Source organism: Sturnus vulgaris, chromosome 3, assembly GCF_052056855.1.
Source record: "Sturnus vulgaris isolate bStuVul1 chromosome 3, bStuVul1.hap1, whole genome shotgun sequence".
Taxonomy (NCBI): domain Eukaryota; kingdom Metazoa; phylum Chordata; class Aves; order Passeriformes; family Sturnidae; genus Sturnus; species Sturnus vulgaris.
This window is the reverse complement of record NC_142245.1, coordinates 114,499,528-114,517,814: the sequence shown is the minus strand read 5'-3', so window position 1 is coordinate 114,517,814 and position 18,287 is coordinate 114,499,528. Positions and strand designations below refer to the sequence as shown.

At 53.6% G+C, this 18,287-nt stretch overlaps 1 protein-coding gene across 2 annotated transcripts in view; it reads right to left on the bottom strand.

The window, feature by feature from the left end:
• The window catches only part of ASXL2 (ASXL transcriptional regulator 2), a 48,858-nt gene that overhangs the window by 22,111 nt on the left and 8,460 nt on the right, over nucleotides 1-18,287 (bottom strand). The window contains exons 2-4 of one of the 2 annotated variants that reach the window (XM_088162625.1): nucleotides 9,525-9,607; nucleotides 2,802-2,910; nucleotides 1,709-1,859 (exon numbers count right to left, since the gene is read on the bottom strand). In XM_088162625.1, coding sequence (XP_088018751.1) covers nucleotides 1,709-1,859; nucleotides 2,802-2,910; nucleotides 9,525-9,607 — 343 coding nt within the window. Of the gene's footprint in view, nucleotides 1-1,708; nucleotides 1,860-2,801; nucleotides 2,911-5,545; nucleotides 7,004-9,524; nucleotides 9,608-18,287 lie in introns of those variants that run through there. The other variant, XM_088162624.1, reaches the window with a different exon arrangement.

Sequence of the window (18,287 nt, the reverse complement as noted above, 5' to 3'; positions counted from 1 at the left end):
TGTGCCCTGGATTCCCCCAAAAAAAAACCCAGAAAAAACCCTGGGGATGTGCTGGATCCCAAAGAGGGACAGCCCTGCAGTGGGATATTCTCCAGCTCCTCCCTGAGATTTAGGATTTTGTCAATGGGGAAAGAGGTTTTTGTGTGTGCCATGACCCTGCATTCCAGGGCTGCTGCTCCACAGCTCCAGAGGAATCCTCCTCGCTGGTTAAAAAATGCAAACAAATGGACAAAAGTGGAAAGAAAACCAGCAGGAAAAGGAAAAAGCTGAGGGGAAGCTTGAGGATCTCAGCCCTGCCTCTCCTGGTGCCCCAAAGTCAGGATTGGGGCTGGGATGGGCACTGCCAGATTCCCTCATTTCCACTTCCAGCCCTCCCTGACTGCAGCACAGGGCCATGGACCATGGCTGGGGTGGAGCTGAGCCCTTTTTCTGATCCAGTCCTGCCCTTCATGCTCCTGCTGGGTGTTAAATGTTACTTTTTGTAAGTAGCAAGATCATCAAGCTGCAGCGTTTGCTGGAGGACATGGAAAGAACCTTCCAGAGGAAAGAAGGAAATGAAATATTGAATATGAAATTAAACCCTCCCTGCAGATTTCATGGAATCCCAGGCTGGTTTGGGATGGGATTTCCCTGTGCCAGTGTGCTCCAGCCCCAGTGTCCAGCACAACAACTCTTTAATCCAGGGCTGCAGCTGCTCCAGGACAGAGAAACGGGGACAGCACTTGGTGAAAATGACCCCAAAATGTCACTGAGTGCCTGGAGAAGGTGACTCACAGAGATCTGAACCTGCAAATGCTTCAGGCAGAGATTGTTTGAGCTTTACAGAATCCCAAAAAACTTGAGGCTGGAAAAGCCCTCCCAGCCCCCCTTTTTGGTATTTATACTTTCAAATTGTCTTGTTTTGGGTACTTCTCACAGCTGTTCCATTCCATCCCATTCCATGTTACAATTCCACTCACCTGGGTTCCTCCTGCCTTTCCAGCCCTTTGGTTATGTGATGTATAAAACTTTTATCTCAAATCTCTACATAAAGATCTCTCTATATACATAAAATAAAATATACATAAATTCCCTCACAGGCTTTTACCTAACATTGGAAATACAAGAAAAGTAGCCAGAATCTCCCTTATTGACCAAATATTTCAAAAGGATTTGTTAAAAATGAAAATATTTCAACCAGACTTTCTCCAGCTTTCCTGTCAGAGGATGGATTTGGAGCCAAGTTGGATTTCTGAGGATCTTGTAACATTTTGCACTTTCTTGGTGCTTTCATTGCTTTCAGGTGCACAGAGCAGAGTCTGCAGGGCAGGGCTGGGTGGGGCTGGCCCAGGTGACCCCCCTGGGACAGCTCTGGGACCTCTCAACCTCACCCAGCAGTGCCAGGGCACTGCAAACACCTTTTAAATCATGTCTTGTGTGCAAGAGTGAGGGGAGCAGGAAGAAGGAAAAGAGTGGATTAAGGGTAAACATTAATCAAAAGAAATTAAAAATCCAAATATTGAGGGAGAGGAACCTCAGAGTCAAACCCTGCAGGACCCAGGGATGCAGGGATGGGAGGCAAAGCCTGGGATGTGCCAGAGCACACCTGGCACAGGTACCCAGCCCTTCCCTGCCCACCCTGGGGCACCCACACGTGCAGGAGGAGCCCAGGGCAGCTGGGGCTGCTCTGAGATTGCTGCCTGAGCCCTGGAGCAGGACATGAACTCACCTTTCCTTTTCCACCTGCTCTTCTTGCCCTCCTTGGTGGCGCAGCCGTCGCTGCTGGAGCTGCTGTGCTCGGAGCTCTGCGAGTCTGAGTGGCCATCACTGCTCTCCTCAGAGCCCTCTGACAGCTCCTTCAGCCCATCTGGGATGTCCTTCTGCCAGGGGACACGACAGAGCCACAGCACGGTCAGCCAGGTGACAGGGACAGCCCCAGGGACAGCCCCAAGCAATCCCCTAAAGCCCCCAGGCACCAGCCCTGACCCTTTAATGCCCCTCAGCTCCTCCAGTGCTGGCCCCAAACTCCTGTGAGCCCCTGGAAATGCTGGATGGAGGTGACACACCCTGAGCTCTGTCCCCACTGTGATTCCTCAGCTGCCCTTCCTGAATTCCCTGATCACCAAATTAAACACAAGGGATGGAGGGACAGGACACAGGGAATGGCTGCCAGTGCCCCAGGGCAGGGCTGGATGGGATCTTGGGCAGGAATTGTTCCCTGGCAGGGTGGGCAGGGCTGGCACAGGGTGCCCAGAGCAGCTGTGGCTGCCCCTGGATCCCTGGCAGTGCCCAAGGCCAGGCTGGACATTCCTGGCACACTGGGAGGTGTCCCTGCCATGGCAGGGGTGGCTCTGGGTGGCTCCAGAGACAAATCCACACCAATCAGGGGTGGTGGGAGCCAGCTTCTTTCTAATATTTAAAACACAGCCCATTTTTAGAGAAGCCAACCAGACAATTCCCCATTATCCCCTGCCTGAGGACAAGGTGATTTTTCATCTCTAGACACAAGCTGAGAGCAGTGAAGTCACCCTCTCACATGAACATTTTAATGACTCAGGGACAGTAATTACCATCAGCAAAGTGCACTGTGGGTAAAGAGCAGCACCTGCAGCCGGGCAGGGAGGGATCAGCTCCTGGATCATTGGGACACCTGCAGCCATTTCCCCATGGGAAGGGTGCCCAGGGAGCTGTGGGGTGCCCATCCCTGCAGGTGCCCAAGGAACTCCTGGACTCCAGGACCCCTTTGGGATTTTCCAGCCTCAGGGACTGTGGGATCCCAACCCAACCCTTTTGGCAGCAGTGCCCTGAGCCCTGGCACTCACCTTGAGGGTGTAGACACCCATCCGTCCTGGCACCTTGTAGAAGATGCCCTCCTCACCCCGGGAGTTGGTGTGCAGCATGGCATTCAGGCAGGCCAGGGGGGATGTCCCACTGCAGAGAGACCCCCAGAGTGTCCCCGTGCTGCTGGGGAGCCCCCCACAGCCCCCAGGACCCCCCACCCAAATCCCATTCCTAAAGGGAACACAGAGCACCCCAGGGACCCCCCACCCAAATCCCATTCCTAAAGGGAACAGGGACCCCACACCCAAATCCCATTCCTAAAGGGAACACAGAGCACCCCAGGGACCCCACACCCAAACCCCCTTCCCAAGGGGTTGAAGCTGCCCCAAGAAGCAGCCCATGGATGCTGCAATCCCAGGAAAAATCAAACAAACCCCCCCCATACTCAGGTTCTCCCAAATCTCTCTGCCAAACATCAAAACTGGGCACAGGAACCTTCCAGCTCTGGGGTGAGCTGGGGATGGGCTCCAGAGGGATTCAAGGTTGTGTTGGGGTTTTTTCCCCAAAAAGAACCCGTGCTGTGCTGGCACAAGGGTTCTGGGGCAACAAATGGGAACAAATTGTGCAATTCCCCCAGGGAAGGGGCAGCTCTCCAACCCCAGCCAGGACACTGGGGACAGATCCAGCTTTTCACCGTGCTGGAGGGGGTTTGTTTGGTTTTGTTTGGTTTTTGTTTGGTTTTGTTTGGTTTTTGTTTGGTTTTTGTTTGGTTTTGTTTGGTTTTGAACCCATCCTGCTGCAGACAGGAGCAGACCCAGCTGTGTCCCCAGGGCAGGGACAGGAGGGTCACAGCCTGTGCCACCCTGGTGGCCACCACGAGGGGACCCTGCACAGAGCTGAGGGACAACTCCTCACATCCCAAAGCCCAGGTGTGCCAGAGGCCAGTGGCCCCTGGGCTGTGCCAGCTGTGGGGTGGCAGCAGGGCCAGGGCAGTGCCTGTCCCCTGTGCTGGCACTGCTGGGGCACCTCCAGTGCTGGGGGCAGCTCTGGGCCCCTCCTGACAGGAGAGCCCTGGAGGGGCTGGAGGTGTCCAGGGAAGGGAACGGAGCTGGGCAGGGGCTGGAGCCCCAGGAGAGGCTGAGGGAGCTGGGAAAGGGGCTCAGCCTGGAGAAAAGGAGGCTCAGGGGGGACCTTGTGGCCCTGGCAGGGCCTGGAGAGGGACTGGGGACAAGGCCTGGAGGGACAGGACACAGGGAATGGCTGCCAGTGCCCCAGGGCAGGGCTGGATGGGATCTTGGGCAGGAATTGTTCCCTGGCAGGGTGGGCAGGGCTGGCACAGGGTGCCCAGAGCAGCTGTGGCTGCCCCTGGATCCCTGGCAGTGCCCAAGGCCAGGCTGGACATTCCTGGCACACTGGGAGGTGTCCCTGCCATGGCAGGGGTGGCACTGGGGGGGGATTTGGGTCCCTTCCCACCCAAGCCAGTCTGGGATTTGATGATTTGATGATTTGATGATTGATTTAATGATTGATTTGATGATTTAATGATTTGCTGCTGTTCCCAGTCCCTCCAGCCCGTGGATCACTGGGATCACTGGGATCCCTCCCATTCCAGGGATCTCCAGGCTGGCAGCAGAGCCCTGCCAGGGCCCTGAGCTGTGCCCAGACAGCAAATCCCAATAAAAGCTGCCCCAGGGCAGGGTGGCAGCTCTGACCAAGCACCTCAAGGACTCCAGAGCCAATTTGGGAGCTGCCCCAGGAATGAAACCTTGGCAGGAGAATCTTTACTACAGCTCTACTACAGCTCTACTACAGCTCTACTACAGCTCTACTACAGCTTTCCTCCCCTGCCATCTGCACTGCTCCTCAGTCCCTGTTTCACAGCTCCTCCCTGGTTTTTGTTTTGTTTGCCCAGGTTTGCCCATCTCCTGAGAGCTGCCCCAAAGCTGGCACTGCCCCAGCCTGGCACAAAATGTTTGTGGTTCCAAGCAGTCACCAAATCCCAGGCAAGTCTGAAATGGAATTTGTATTTTCACACCCCAAACTCGTGTGAGCTTTAAATTCAAAGGAGCCACCGTGTTCCCATGGCACCCAGCACTTAGGAACCCCAAACTGGGCACGGGAACCCCAAACTGGGCACAGGAACCCCAAACTGGGAACAGGGACCCCAAACTGGGAACAGGGACCCCAAACTGGGCACGGGAACCCCAAACTGGGAACAGGGACCCCAAACTGGGCACAGGGACTCCAAATTTTGAATAGGAACTCCTTTGGAGCATCCCCCTGTTCTGTAAATCAGGGGAGAATTTCCCATTTTCCCTTGGGACAATCCCCCCAGGTGAATCCACCCCCCCATTCCCAGGGCTGGGAATACCAGGAGCAGGACAGGGATCAGGGATTGGGATTAGGGATTGGGATTGGGATTAGGGATAGGGATTAGGGATCAGGGATTGGGATTAGGGATCAGAGATTAGGGATTGGGATTAGGGATTGGGATTAGGGATTGGGATTAGGGGTTAGGGATCAGGATCAGGGATTGGGATTAGGGATCAGAGATTAGGGATTGGGATTAGGGATCAGGATCAGGGGTTAGGGCAGCATTTTCCCCACATGCAGCACAAAGCCCACAAAGCCCCCATGCAAAGCCAGCCCCAGACAGGCAGCAGGGACAGGGACAGAGCTCCCACGGGCTCCCAGCACTGGTTACTCCGGGGTTACTCCGGGGTTACTCCCAGGAGCAGGTGTGGGATCAGGGATGGCAGGGCAGCAGCTGGGAGTGTGGTCTTACCTTCTGCAGGTGGAGTGCAGCCCAAAAAAAGGAGAGAAAAACCCCTTTAACAACTTCACAGAGCAATGGAGTCGTCACCAAGCCACCCCAAACCCCCCCAGCCACGGGCACAGCCCAAAGGGACCCCAGGGCAGGGGACAGAACCTGCCAGGGGCTCCCAGGGCACCCCACGGCCACCTGCACCTGGCAGGGAACCCTGGGCAAGGCCTGGGATGTTCCCCACGGGGACACACCTTGGAGTGGGAATTTACTCACTCCTTACACCCCAGCACTGAACCCCAAACTCCTGGGGCTCCATGGAGCTTCCACCCCCCAGGAATGATCCATGGGCTCCCAAAAATGTAAATTATTGCACATCTGGAATGTTCCCCATGGGGAAACACCTTGGAGTAGGAATTTACTCACTCCTTACCCCCCCAGCCCTACTCCCAGGGAGCACAGCAGCCCTGAACCCCAAATTCCCAGAGGTTCCATGGAGCAGGAAATTCCTTAGCCCACAGACTCCCCAAAAATGTAAATTATTGCACATCTGGAACGTTCCCCATGTGGAAACACCGTGGAGTAGGAATTTACTCACTCCTTACCCCCCCAGCCCTGCACCCCAAACTCCTGGGGCTCCATGGAGCTTCCTTAGCCCATGGGCTCCCCAAAAATGTCACCAGAGGGGAACCAGCAGCTCCTCACCCCAGAGCAGCAGTCACAAGAGAAGCTCCTTCCTCCAAGGTTTTTGGGGCCCAGAGTTCAAATTTAACTTAATTTTCAATTTTAAAATTTAACTTAACTTTAATTTTTTGGGATCCTCTCTGTATTTCTGCTACAGAACCACAAGGCAGCCTGTACTGAAGAGAAACCCCAAATCCAGGGGGAGTTTTTATTATTTTTTTATTCTTTAGGATGATTATTTTTTGATGATTTTTTGATGATTTTTTTAGCTCTGGTGTTTTCTGAGCTCTGAGGTTCCTCACCAACAGAGGAAGCAGCAGGAATCAAATTTTCTATGTGAGAATCTTGAACTGAGGCTGCTCTGTTTCTCCCCTGGGTAATTCTGACTTTAGCTTGGGTCAGACTGACCATTCACTTGATTTTTAAAGAAGAAATTAAAACCACACACTTTTCTCCTTGCACCACTGAACACCCTCCTGCACAGCAGGAAAACTCCTCTGCAATTTTAGAGCAAAAAACTGCTGCAAGCAGGCTGGGATGAGAGAAGGGGAAGGAATATTCTGTCACTTTGGGATTTCAGCCTTGGTATGCACAGAGTCACCTGAGCAGCTCTGAGTATTAAATACAATAAATAATTGTATTTAATCCTCCCTGCCAGCGGCAGCAACCCAGCCTTTCATTCCTGTTGAACTATTCCATTTCAAACCAACATTTTACCTTACATTTATTTATTATTTATGGATTCTACCAACTCATCTCTGTGCTCTGAGTGCTTCAGAACCAAGTCCTTGTCCCCAGTGCCACTCCAGCTCTCCTGGAGCCCCTCCAGGGGCCCTGAGCTCTCCCTGGATCCTTCTCCTCTGCAGGGAAAGGGGGATTTGTTGGAATCCTTTTCCTCGTGGGATGGTTCAGTGTTTGCCTCGGGGTTCCTTGGGGTTGTGGCTGCAGCAGGGAGGGCTCCAGGGAGTCCCTGCAGCTCCCAGGGGGGTTTGGCTTTTTCTGCAGCACCTGGAGAGAGCCCAGAGGAGACCCCAGGGCTGGAGCCCCAATCCCAGGGAACCCCGAGGCAAACACTGAACCATCCCACGAGGAAAAGGCTTCCAACAAATCCCCCTTTCCCACTGCTGAAATGCTGTGCAAGAGCCCCAGGATCCCAGCTGTGAGGGGGAAATCCTGCACAGGACAACCCCAGCAGCCTGGAAATGTTTTCATGGCAATTCTACCAGAGCCACATCCCAAAAACCTCACTCAGGGGGATGTGAGGTCACCCAGGCTGGGGATTCCTTAGGAAGGAACATCTGGGTGTCCTGTCCCAGCCCAGACACTCAAGGTGAGCAATATCCAAGATGCCAGAGTGTCCCAGCACACAGGGAATGGCTGCCAGTGCCCCAGGGCAGGGCTGGATGGGATCTTGGGCAGGAATTGTTCCCTGGCAGGGTGGGCAGGGCTGGCACAGGGTGCCCAGAGCAGCTGTGCCTGCCCCTGGATCCCTGGCAGTGCCCAAGGCCAGGCTGGACATTCCTGGCACAGTGGAAATTCGGATTCTTGGCCTTTTTTCCCCTCAAAAAGTGGTTCAAGAGTGTGATTTTTATGTCAGAAATCCCATGGATATTTGCTGTCTCTGTTTCATTTCAGAGATGGGCTCAGGGCTTTGATTATTTCCTTCTTTCACCACCCTTTGGGTAAAACCAGCTCCTGTGCTTGGTTCTCTCCCAGGATGGTGATCTCCATAAAATCCAAGTTAAAAATGGAGGATCATTGGTTATGGAGAGGAAAAGCCAGCACAGGTATCTCCCAAAAAACTCATTTTGATTTGAGCTCTTACACTGACCTTAACAAGCCCAGGGAGAGCAAGGAAATCCAACAATAATTGAACATTTTTGATTTTAAAGTGATTCCCTGCTGCTGACTCAGCTATCCCATCAAGCCCAGGCATTCCAGAGCAGGGACCAGTTCACATAAAAATGGGATTTTAGCTCTGGGATGGCTGAGGAATCCAGGCTCAACCTTGACAAATGTCACCACTAAAATCCCTTGGGTAAAATCCTAAATTTTAAAGGATTTTAGGACTTTTTAAAGCTCAGCCAGGATCCCTCTGGGCTCTGTACAGCCACAAAACAATCTTATCAAAGCCCTGTTCTTGTCCAAAAATCCCCAAATTGTCCTGCACGTGGCATAAATCCCCCAAAATCAGAAATTCCTGATTTTCTTCCCATCCCACTGCAATTCCAAACCCTCAATCCCAGCCCTGGGGCTCTAGCCCCATGCCCTGGAGCTGCTCCTGCCCAAGCTCATCCCAGGGATCATTCCCAGCCTCTGGAAAAATCTCTTGTCACCCCCAAACCTGTTCTCAGCTCACTGAACCTGGGATTTCCAAACTCCTGATGGGAAAGGTGATGTTTAACTCCTCACCTCCCAGGATGTGAGGGACTTAAAACCCACAACAAGCACACCCCAAAGTCACAGCTGGCAGGGCTGAAGGAGGAGATGCTTTATTTAGCCCAAATATTTATTTATCCCAAAATATTTCCTTCTTTCACCACTTTTTGGGTAAAACCAGCTCCTGTGTTTGGCCAGAGGCTCCCAGGATGGTTCTCTCCATAAAATCCAAGTTAAAAATGGAATGTTATTGGTTATGGAGAGGAAAAGGCAGCACAGGTATCTTTGGTTTGGGCACTTTGGTTTATTTCTTTATTATTGATTATTGATTAAAGGCCAGCTGAGAACAGGCTCACACCCCCTCACCCCCTGCCAGAGGCTCTCCCAGAGCTCCCAGTGGGAGGATTCAGACCCTGCAGAGCCCCACACACTCACCTGGCAGCTTTTACTCCCTCCCTGGCAGGACTTTTCCTTTAATAAAGGTTTTATTAAAGGTTCTCCTTAGGAATGTCCCTAAGGAATAATCACACAAAGGACAACAGCACCAGGAATTAAATTTTCTATGTGAGAATCTTGCTCTGTTACTCCCTGGGTAACTCTGAGTTTTGCTTAGGTCAAACTGACCATTCACTTCATTTTTAAGGAAAAAAATCAGAATTTTTTATGTTTTCTTCAGTCCCTGGAGCCTGAAACCCCTGAGCAGGGCTGGGTTATCCTAAAAAAAGATCTGCAGCCAAGTCCTGCACACCAGGGGATCAGGGATGAGCCTTCCCCAGCTTTTTATGGGGGAAAAGCCCTTGGGAGCTGCTCACAAACAGATAAACCCAGGCTCCAATCCTGCCACATTTCAGTGCCAGAACTCCTCAGGAGCTGGGGCTTAACAGCAAACTAAAACCACTGGGAGCCCCAGGGGGTGCTCCTGCTTTCCTCAACTCACCTGATTTCCTTCAGGCCTTCTTTCTGGATCACTTGAAGGATCTCTTTATGGCTCATGGGGGTGTTGGGATATTTCTCCAGGACCTGGCAAGCAAGAGCAGATTGAGAAGTTACTCCTTTGCATTCTGAATTTACATTTAAATGCAACCAAAAACCTGCATTTAATGGCTTGGATTTCTCCAAGGACACGACCCAGGGACAACCAGAGACCCTGAACCCCTCCCAGCACCCCTGGAGGAGAACAGAGGTTCCAGGGATTGGCCTCAGTGCAATTCCCAATTTTATTGGGAGAATTAGAGACCCTCCACACCTTTCCAGCATCTCTGAAGGAGCACAGAGGTTCCAGAGATTGGCTGAACGATTCTCCCAGTGCAATTCCTGATTTTATTGGGAGGACCAGAGACCCTCAACCCCTCCCCATCATCCTTGGAGGAGAACAGAGGTTCCAGAGATTGACTAAAGGATTCTCCCAATGCAATTCCCAATTTTATTGGGAGAATTAGAGACCCTCAACCCCTCCCCATCATCCTTGGAGGAGCAGAGAGGTTCCAGAGACTGACAACAGGATTTCCCAGAGCAATTCCTGATTTTATTGGGAGGACCAGAGACCCTCAACCCCTCCCCATCAACCTTGGAGGAGAACAGAGGTTCCAGAGACTGACTGAAGGATTCTCCTGATTTTATTTGCAGTGTGCAGCCCTCAGACATTCCCTGGAGAATGAGATGCAGTGCTGGCAGGATCTGCAGCAGGAAGTGCCCAGACACGTTTCCAAACCCCCAAATCTTTAGGCTGGCACAGTTACTGAGCAGTGTGGCTCAAACTAAAGCTGAGGGAAATGGGGTTTGACACTGCTGGGGCCGTTTGAAAATGGGATTTCTGTACACGGGCCCCAGCGCCCTGGGACACCTGTGCTGCCTGCCAAGGGGGCTGGGCAGGCACCAGTGCAGCTGCAGCCGTGCAGGAGCTGCAGGAACCACAGCAGTGAAGCTGCAGAGCAGGAGCTGCAGGAGCTGCAGCTGTGCAGGGAGGTACAGCAGTGCAGCTGCAGCACTGCAGGGAGATGCAGGAACCCACAGCAGTGCAGCAGCAGCAGTGCAGCAGCAGTGCAGGAGGTGCAGCCGTGCAGGAGATGCAGCAGCAGCCGTGCAGAGGCCGCTCCCCACACGTCACTGGATATTTCAGGCCGTGTTGGTGCTGGGGGATGGGCAGGAAATGCCTCCTTTCCTGCCTTAACCATCAGCTCCTGAGCCGAGCCCAGCACATCAAAGGCCAGGCCTGGCCTAGGCCGGGCCCAGGACACCCAGAGCGACAGCAGCACCTCCCACTGCTGCCCTGGGCACACGGGCAGAACCAGAGCCCCCAGAGCCCCCAGAACCCCAAACCCAGCTCTGAACAGAACCAGAACCCCCAGAACACCAAACCCAGCTCTGAACAGAACCCCCAGAACACCAAACCCAGCTCTGTGCAGAATCAGAACCCCCAGAACACCAGGGTATCCAAACCCAGCTCTGTGCAGAACCCACAGCCCCTCCAGGACCCCTTGATTCCCTCCAGGAACACCAGGGACTGTGGGATATCCCATATCCCATATCCTCACTGATTCCCTCCAGAACACCAGGGTATCCAAACCCAATTCTGTGCAGAACCAGAACCCCCCAGAACCACCATGGTATCCAACCCAGCTCTGTACAGAACCAGAACCCTTCCAGGACCCACTGATACCCTCCAGGAACACCAGATTATCCAAACTCAGCTCTGTGCAGAACCCAGAGCTCCCCCAGGACCCTGTCCCCCAGTGACTCCCCCCAGGAACACCAGGGTATCCCAGCCCAGCTCTCCTGGATTTTCAGGGCCCCTGCTGAGCTGCAGCATCTCCCTGCTCCCAGAACAAATCCCTCCACTCAGCTCTGGAAGCTCCAGCTGATGGCCCCATCCTGGAAAGTCTCGTATTAAGTGATGTTAAAATGTGACTTTTACAGAATCCTGGGATGGTTTGGGTGGGAAAGGACCCCAAAGTCCATCCTGTTCCACCCCCCTGCCATGGCAGGGACACCTCCCACTGCCCCAGGTGAACCCAAGCCCTGCCCAGCCCGGCCTGGGACATTTCCAGGGATGCAGGGGCAGCCACAGCTGCTCTGTGAGATCCAAGTGGGATTTGTTTGCACTGTTACAGCCTCAGGGCTCACCCAGCTCTGCTCTAACTCCAGACACCACAGCACAAGGATCCAGCGTGGATGTGTTCACAGGGTGACCTCAGCCAGCCCAGGGCAGGCTTGGGTTCCATCCCTCCCTCTCCTGTGTTCATTCCCACAGCTCACCCCAGGGCTGGGAGCCCAGGGAAGGCCAGAAATTCAGGATATCTCCATTTCCATCAGTGCTTTCAACCTTCTCACTGCAGGAGGCACAAGCAGGAGAGAAGTGAAGCAGTGCTGGGAGTGCACTCACAGGGAGCTCAGGGCCATGGCTACCACACCAAACTCTGCCTGTGCACTTTGTCACTGCTGTCACCCTGACCCTCCCTCCCTGGACGTGCTCCTCACCAGCCCCGTGTGGCTCCGACTGCAGCAGCAGCAGCAGCACAATTCATTATTTGTCTTTATTTTGGGGAAACCCAGCAGCCAGAGGGGAGAAAAGCTGCTCCACTTCTGTCCCTCCTGTCCCAGGTAACCCTTCCCGTGTCCTCCTGTCCCTCCTGTCCCAGTTAACCCTTCCCATGCCCTCCTGGAGCCCAGCAGGGTGAGGCTGGACAGGCCTGGTCTCCTGCCAGCCCTGCAGATCCTGCTGGGCTGCTCTGGGAGGGTCACTGGGGAAGATCAACCAGCCCTGCCAGGAGTCTCTGCTCTCCAGGACATTCCTGGAACCACAGAATCGTTTGGATTGGAAAAACCCTTGGAGATCACCAAGTCCAACTCATACCCCAGCACTGCCCAGGCCACCACTGCCCCCTGTCCCCAAGTGTCACATCCACAGGGCTTTAAATCCCTCCAGGGATGGGGACTCCACCCCTGCCCTGGGCAGAATTCCCTGCTGCAGGAGTGTTACAGGCACAGAATTCCAGGATCCCTGAGGCTGGAAAAGCCCTCCCAGCCCATCCAGCCCAAGCTGTGCCTGATCCCCTCCTTGTCCCCAGCCCAGAGCTCTGAGTGCCACATCCAGGTGACACCTCCAGGGATGGGCACTGCAAAGCTCCCTGGGCAGCCCCTGCCAAGGCCTGAGCACCCTTTCCATGGAGAAATTGCTGCTGCTGTCCAAGCTGAGCCTGTCCTGGCCCAGCCTGAGCCCATTTGCCCTTGTCCTGTCCCTGTTCCCCCCCTGGCTGTCCCCTGCTGTCAGGGAGTTGTGCAGAGCCACAAGGTCCCCCCTGAGCCTCCTTTTCTCCAGGCTGAGCCCCTTTCCCAGCTCCCTCAGCCTCTCCTGGGGCTCCAGCCCCTGCCCAGCTCCGTTCCCTTCCCTGGACACCTCCAGCCCCTCCAGGGCTCTCCTGCCCCAGTGCTCCCTATGCTGGACACGGGTTTCCCAAAGTCCCAGAACCCCCAAAGACCCAAATCCCAGAGAACAAGGCCCAGACCCCAGCGTTAGGCTGCACTCCCTGACCCTGGAGGTGTTTCCCAGCTGTCGTGTCCTGCCTCACTGGGGCTTTGCTAATCCACCATCAGAGCTCGCTGTGCTGAGCACGCCCAGCCCTGGGGACAGGCGGGAGAGGAGCAGCCCCAGAGCAGCGTGCACTGCCCCGATAACAGCCAGTGTGCTCTCCAGGAAATGTTTCGTATTAGCTCTGAGATAAACAAAGCAGTTCACACCTCCAGCTGCAGCAGGAGCTCTGTGCTGCCAGACGAGCGGATCCAGAAGAACCAGGAATGATCAAAGAGGCTCTGAACGAAACAGACGCACCTTTAAAGAGCAGATACACCTCAAGTGCCTTCTCCCCTCTCCTCTGCCCTTTGAATCCCGTATCAGATCACTTGAGTCACTTTTAGTCACCGTGTGTAAATAAATAAAATCCTGCTGTGCCACAGGACAGAGTCTGAGAGACACAACTCAGCTCTGACCGACAAAAAGCATTAATCCTGGAATGGTTTGGGTGGGAAGGACCCTAAAAAACATCGAGTTCCAAAACCATCAGGGACACCTCCCAGTGTGCCAGGAATGTCCAGCCTGGCCTTGGGCACTGCCAGGGATGCAGGGGCAGCCACAGCTTCTCCCTACAGGAGTTCCCTGTTTGACAGCAGTGATGGCCTCATCACCGTGCAGCCTCAACACTGCCCTGCTCCAGCCATCACAGAACGGTTGGGGCTGGAAGGGACCATGAAATCATCTCATTCCAACCCCTGCTGACCCTGTTTGCTGCTTCCAAAGTCCCGGGATCATCAGGAGAAAATCCATTTCTTCACTTTACATCTCACTAATGAGCTTGGAGGGCTTTCCCAAACTCAATCATTCTTCCCATCTCTTTTAATTGTGGTTTTGCTGAACTCAACTCCAAGTCCATTTTCTGCTTCCAGACCAACTTATTGCAAGAGAGCCCAGAGAAACCCTCCTGCTCTGGCCATGCTGCCCACTGGCATTTCCAAATTTTGGAACAGAATGTAAGGACTCCAGAAGTCCCTGTGGGACAAGGACTGGGAGTGTTCTCTCAGCCTTGAAGGAAATCTTTCCACCACGAGTCTGAGCTTGCTGCTGGAAGCAAAGGGGGACAAGCAGGTCCCAGGCAGCAGAAGGATGGAGTGGGGAGGGGATGGGATGGAAGCTGTGCCCCAGGGAGCAGGGGGGATGCCTTTGGAACGACTGACAAACCCCAGCACTGCAGGGGGGGGAGCCTGGAGAGGCTCCCTGGAACAGAGGCTGGACAGAGTTAAAGGAATAAAGCAGGGATTTATCAAAAGGCTTTTAAAGGATTCACCTTGGGCAGTACAAGAGCCTGGCTGAGGATACACCCAGGATGGACCCTGGGTCAGGAGTTTTCACACTTTTATAAGTTTGGGTCCATTTCCATATTGGGGTTCATTGTCCAATCCCAGCTCCAGGTTCTGCAGTCCCATCCTCCCAGATTCTCTCCTCCATTCTCTGCAGTTTGCACTTTTTGGGGCTGGAGCTGCAGCTGTCCTTGGTTGTGGGGCTGGAAAAGGATTGTTCTGTGTGCCTGAGCTGGGAGGGGAACTGGGAACACTTTATATGGAGTTCAGAGTTACAGAATCCGGAAAATATGAAAGCTAAAACTTAAGGCATCAGGGGGAGCATTTATGACAAACAAGTCCCATCAGAGACACGATTCCCATGGAGCTGCTGCCACCACGGGTGTGTGACAGGCTGGTGGCAGCTCCGTGTGACACCAACACTGCTGCTCCAAAGAACAGAGCTGGCCAAGGTGCCAGCATCTGTCCCAAACCCCAGGCTCAGCACAAGGCACAGGGAACTGGCCAAGAGGCCACTGGCCCTGGGGCACCTCCAGTGCTGGGGGCAGCTCTGGGCCCCTCGTGACAGGAGAGCCCTGGAGGGGCTGGAGGTGTCCAGGGAAGGGAACGGAGCTGGGCAGGGGCTGGAGCCCCAGGAGAGGCTGAGGGAGCTGGGAAAGGCAAAGGCAAAGAGCTGGGAAGGGGCTGGAACATGACCAGGGATGGGAATGGAGCCCCAGGAGCTCCTTCCTTCCACTTTCAGTGCTGGAAATTCGACAAGAGCTGAACAAAACCCAACGTTCAGGGCTGATTTCTGGGCTAGGAGGGATGAAATGTTAGGACAGGGAATGAATCCAGCTCCCCACAAACACACACCGAGGCTCATGGCTGGGCAGGCTCAGGGGATGTGACACCAGGGCAAGGAAGAGGAGCTGAAAGTCAGGATTTCCATCCAGCCCAGTCCAGCACAGCCCCCCTTACTGGGCAGCACTGGGCAGCCCCAGGCTGTGCCCCTGGCAGCAGGAGGAGCTGCCCACACTCCCCTGCATCCAGGAGAGCTCTGGGTGATCCCAGCCCTGCCCACGGGGAGCTGCCAGTGCTCAGAATGAAATCTTGTATTTGAAGTGGTTGGGGTTGTTTTTATCAGCAATCAGAGTTTAATCCAGAGATCTTCCAAGACTGGGTATGAAGGAGCACCTCAGACCATGAATGCTTTCAGCAAGCTTTGGCAAAAATGCACTTTGGAATTCCTCCTCTGGGTTATTCCCTTGTGCAAACTGGGATTTAAAACTGGGCCCTGTCATAAACACAGTCAGCACTTACAGGGGTTCCTTCCTGGAAACAGAACTTAAACTTCCTAAATCCAGAATCCACAGCAGCTGGGGAGTTTCCAGCTGGATCAGCACAAGCTCTGGAGAGACAGGCAGCAAAACCTGATCATCTGGTTAGAGCTCAGCCTCAGAGCCAGCACAGAGCCCTGAGCTCCAGCCATCCCTGCCAGGAGCAGAATTCCAGCTGCAGCTCCACACAGCAGCAAAAGCTGCACATTTCCTGCCAGCAGGGAATCATCCCCTGCCACACCAACCTGGCAGACAAGTGGGTCAGCTGTAAAAAGCCCCAGTGGATGTGAAATTCCTGCTCAGTCACCCTGGGGCAGCCAGCAAACACCACGGGGGGAGCAAGGACCTGACCCAGATTTGCAGGATCTGCTCCACTCATCCACTGAGCCAAATGGTGCCCGAGGATTTGGGCAGAAAGCAGGTCAGGGAGGGATGGACACCCTGTGTGAGCAGAGGACAGCTGCCACTGGAGGCCACACTGCACACTGAGCTGGGGAGGGACCCCAAATCCCCCCCAGTGCCACCCCTGCCATGGCAGGGACACCTCCCAGTGTGCCAGGAATGTCCAGCCTGGCCTTGGGCACTGCCAGGGATCCAGGGGCAGCCACAGCTGCTCTGGGCACCCTGTGAGAAAAGAAGGGAGAGGAGAGGAGAAGTGTTTTAAAGGTTTATTCTGATTTTCTTATTATTCTGTTAAGGAAGTTTTCTTTATACCCTTCAAAGCTGAAGCCAACTTTACCTTCCCCCTAATCCCATCTCACAACACAAAAAGAAATCAATAATTCTAGCAGATGCATTAATGATTCAGCCAACACTAGACCCACTACACTAAATTAATCCATTAGCCAAAAAATCTCAAATTAACAAACCAAAACCAGGATAAATTTCCTTCCCATGTCACATCCATCCCTGCCCTCTACACTGCATTTGGGATGTTTCATTTCAAATATCTGCCCACAAGGACACTGAAGTGCTTCCTCAAACAGAAAGCTTCTGGCTCAGTGCAAAACCTGTCCAACCAAAAGCCACCATGAGCATTCTGAAAGGGCCCTGAGCTCCCAGCAAGGTCCACACACCCAGTTTGGAACTCCAAACCAGTCACTGGACTAGCCCAGCTCTAAGTGGAGAATAAACAGCTCCAGAGAATCACAGGATATCCTGAGCTGGAAGGGACCCACAGCAATCCAGCCCAAGTCCTCAGTTTGAATTACACCAACCCCACAGGCCAGGAGAGCTCTGCTGTCCAGGGAGCATTTCTGTGGGGAAAACCAGCAGTGACCCCTAGAAAACAACTCCAACTTCTGGCCTGGGAGCATTCATCCCTGAATTCAGAGCAGCAGATAAACTGGGATAGAATCTCTGAGTCCAACATCCCTGAATTCAAACCAGCAAATAAACTGGGATAGAATCTCTGAGTCCAACATCCCTGAATTCAGAGCAGCAAATAAACTGGGATAGAATCTCTGAGTCCAATATCCCTGAATTCAGAGCAGCAAATAAACTGGGATAGAATCTCTGAGTCCAATATCCCTGAATTCAGAGCAGCAGATAAACTGGGATAGAATCTCTGAGTCCAACATCCCTTCAGGAACAATGGGATGAGGTGGGAAAGGAGCACATTGCTGGTGGGGACCTTTTCCAGAAAACCCCTCTGTGTTATCCCTGAGGGTTTGAGAAGGCTGAGGGGATCTAAAAGGTCCCAGTTGTCAGCCAGAGATAATTATTAATTATAATTCTTAATTCCTAAGCCAGACTTGCTGCCCCACTCCTGCCTGTCCATTCAGGCTCCCCCACACAGCACAAGAATTCAGGATCCACACACCAAACAGAACAAGTTGCAGCATTTTTTGTACACTGAGCTGTCAATCCTTCAGCTCCCAACTGGTATTTTTGGAATTAAATTCCTGTTTGAGCTCAAGCCCTGCAGCAGCACCTGCCTTTAGCCAGGGGAGCTGGCACAGGGCTGGAGCACATCACCATTTCCCAAATGACAAATTCCTGGAAATGCAGCTGGAGAGCAGGCAGACTCCCAAAAGCTGCACAGAACCCCACAAAAAAAAAAAAAAAAATCCCCCAAAGCAGCCCTGCTCATCGCTGCTGCCCAGGCACAGAGCCAAAGCAGCCCAGCAGCAGCTTCCAGGATTCCTGCAGGAAAGCCTGGCCATGGCCAAGCCAACACTGCAAAACTCAGACACGTGGCTTCCCTGCTCTCCCTGCCAGGAAGGTTTGTCCCAAATCCCTGAATGTGCCCCTGGAGCTCCCTGGGGGGGCTGGAGGGGCTCCTGAGTGGGAAGTGGGAAGCCAAAAACAGCACCACATGCTATTTCATTAAAGAAAGAAAAGCTTCCTGATGGAGTTTGCCAAGCAGCTCCACACCCTCGTGGGCACTGGGCTGGCACAACCCTGGGACTGTCCCACCTTGTCCCCAGCCCTGAGTGCCACCTTGGTCCTTCCCTGAAGTTAAAGGTGACCCCAAACACCAGAGGATTGCCAGGCCCAGGAGGAGCCAACCTGAGCCTGGGCAGCTCTTC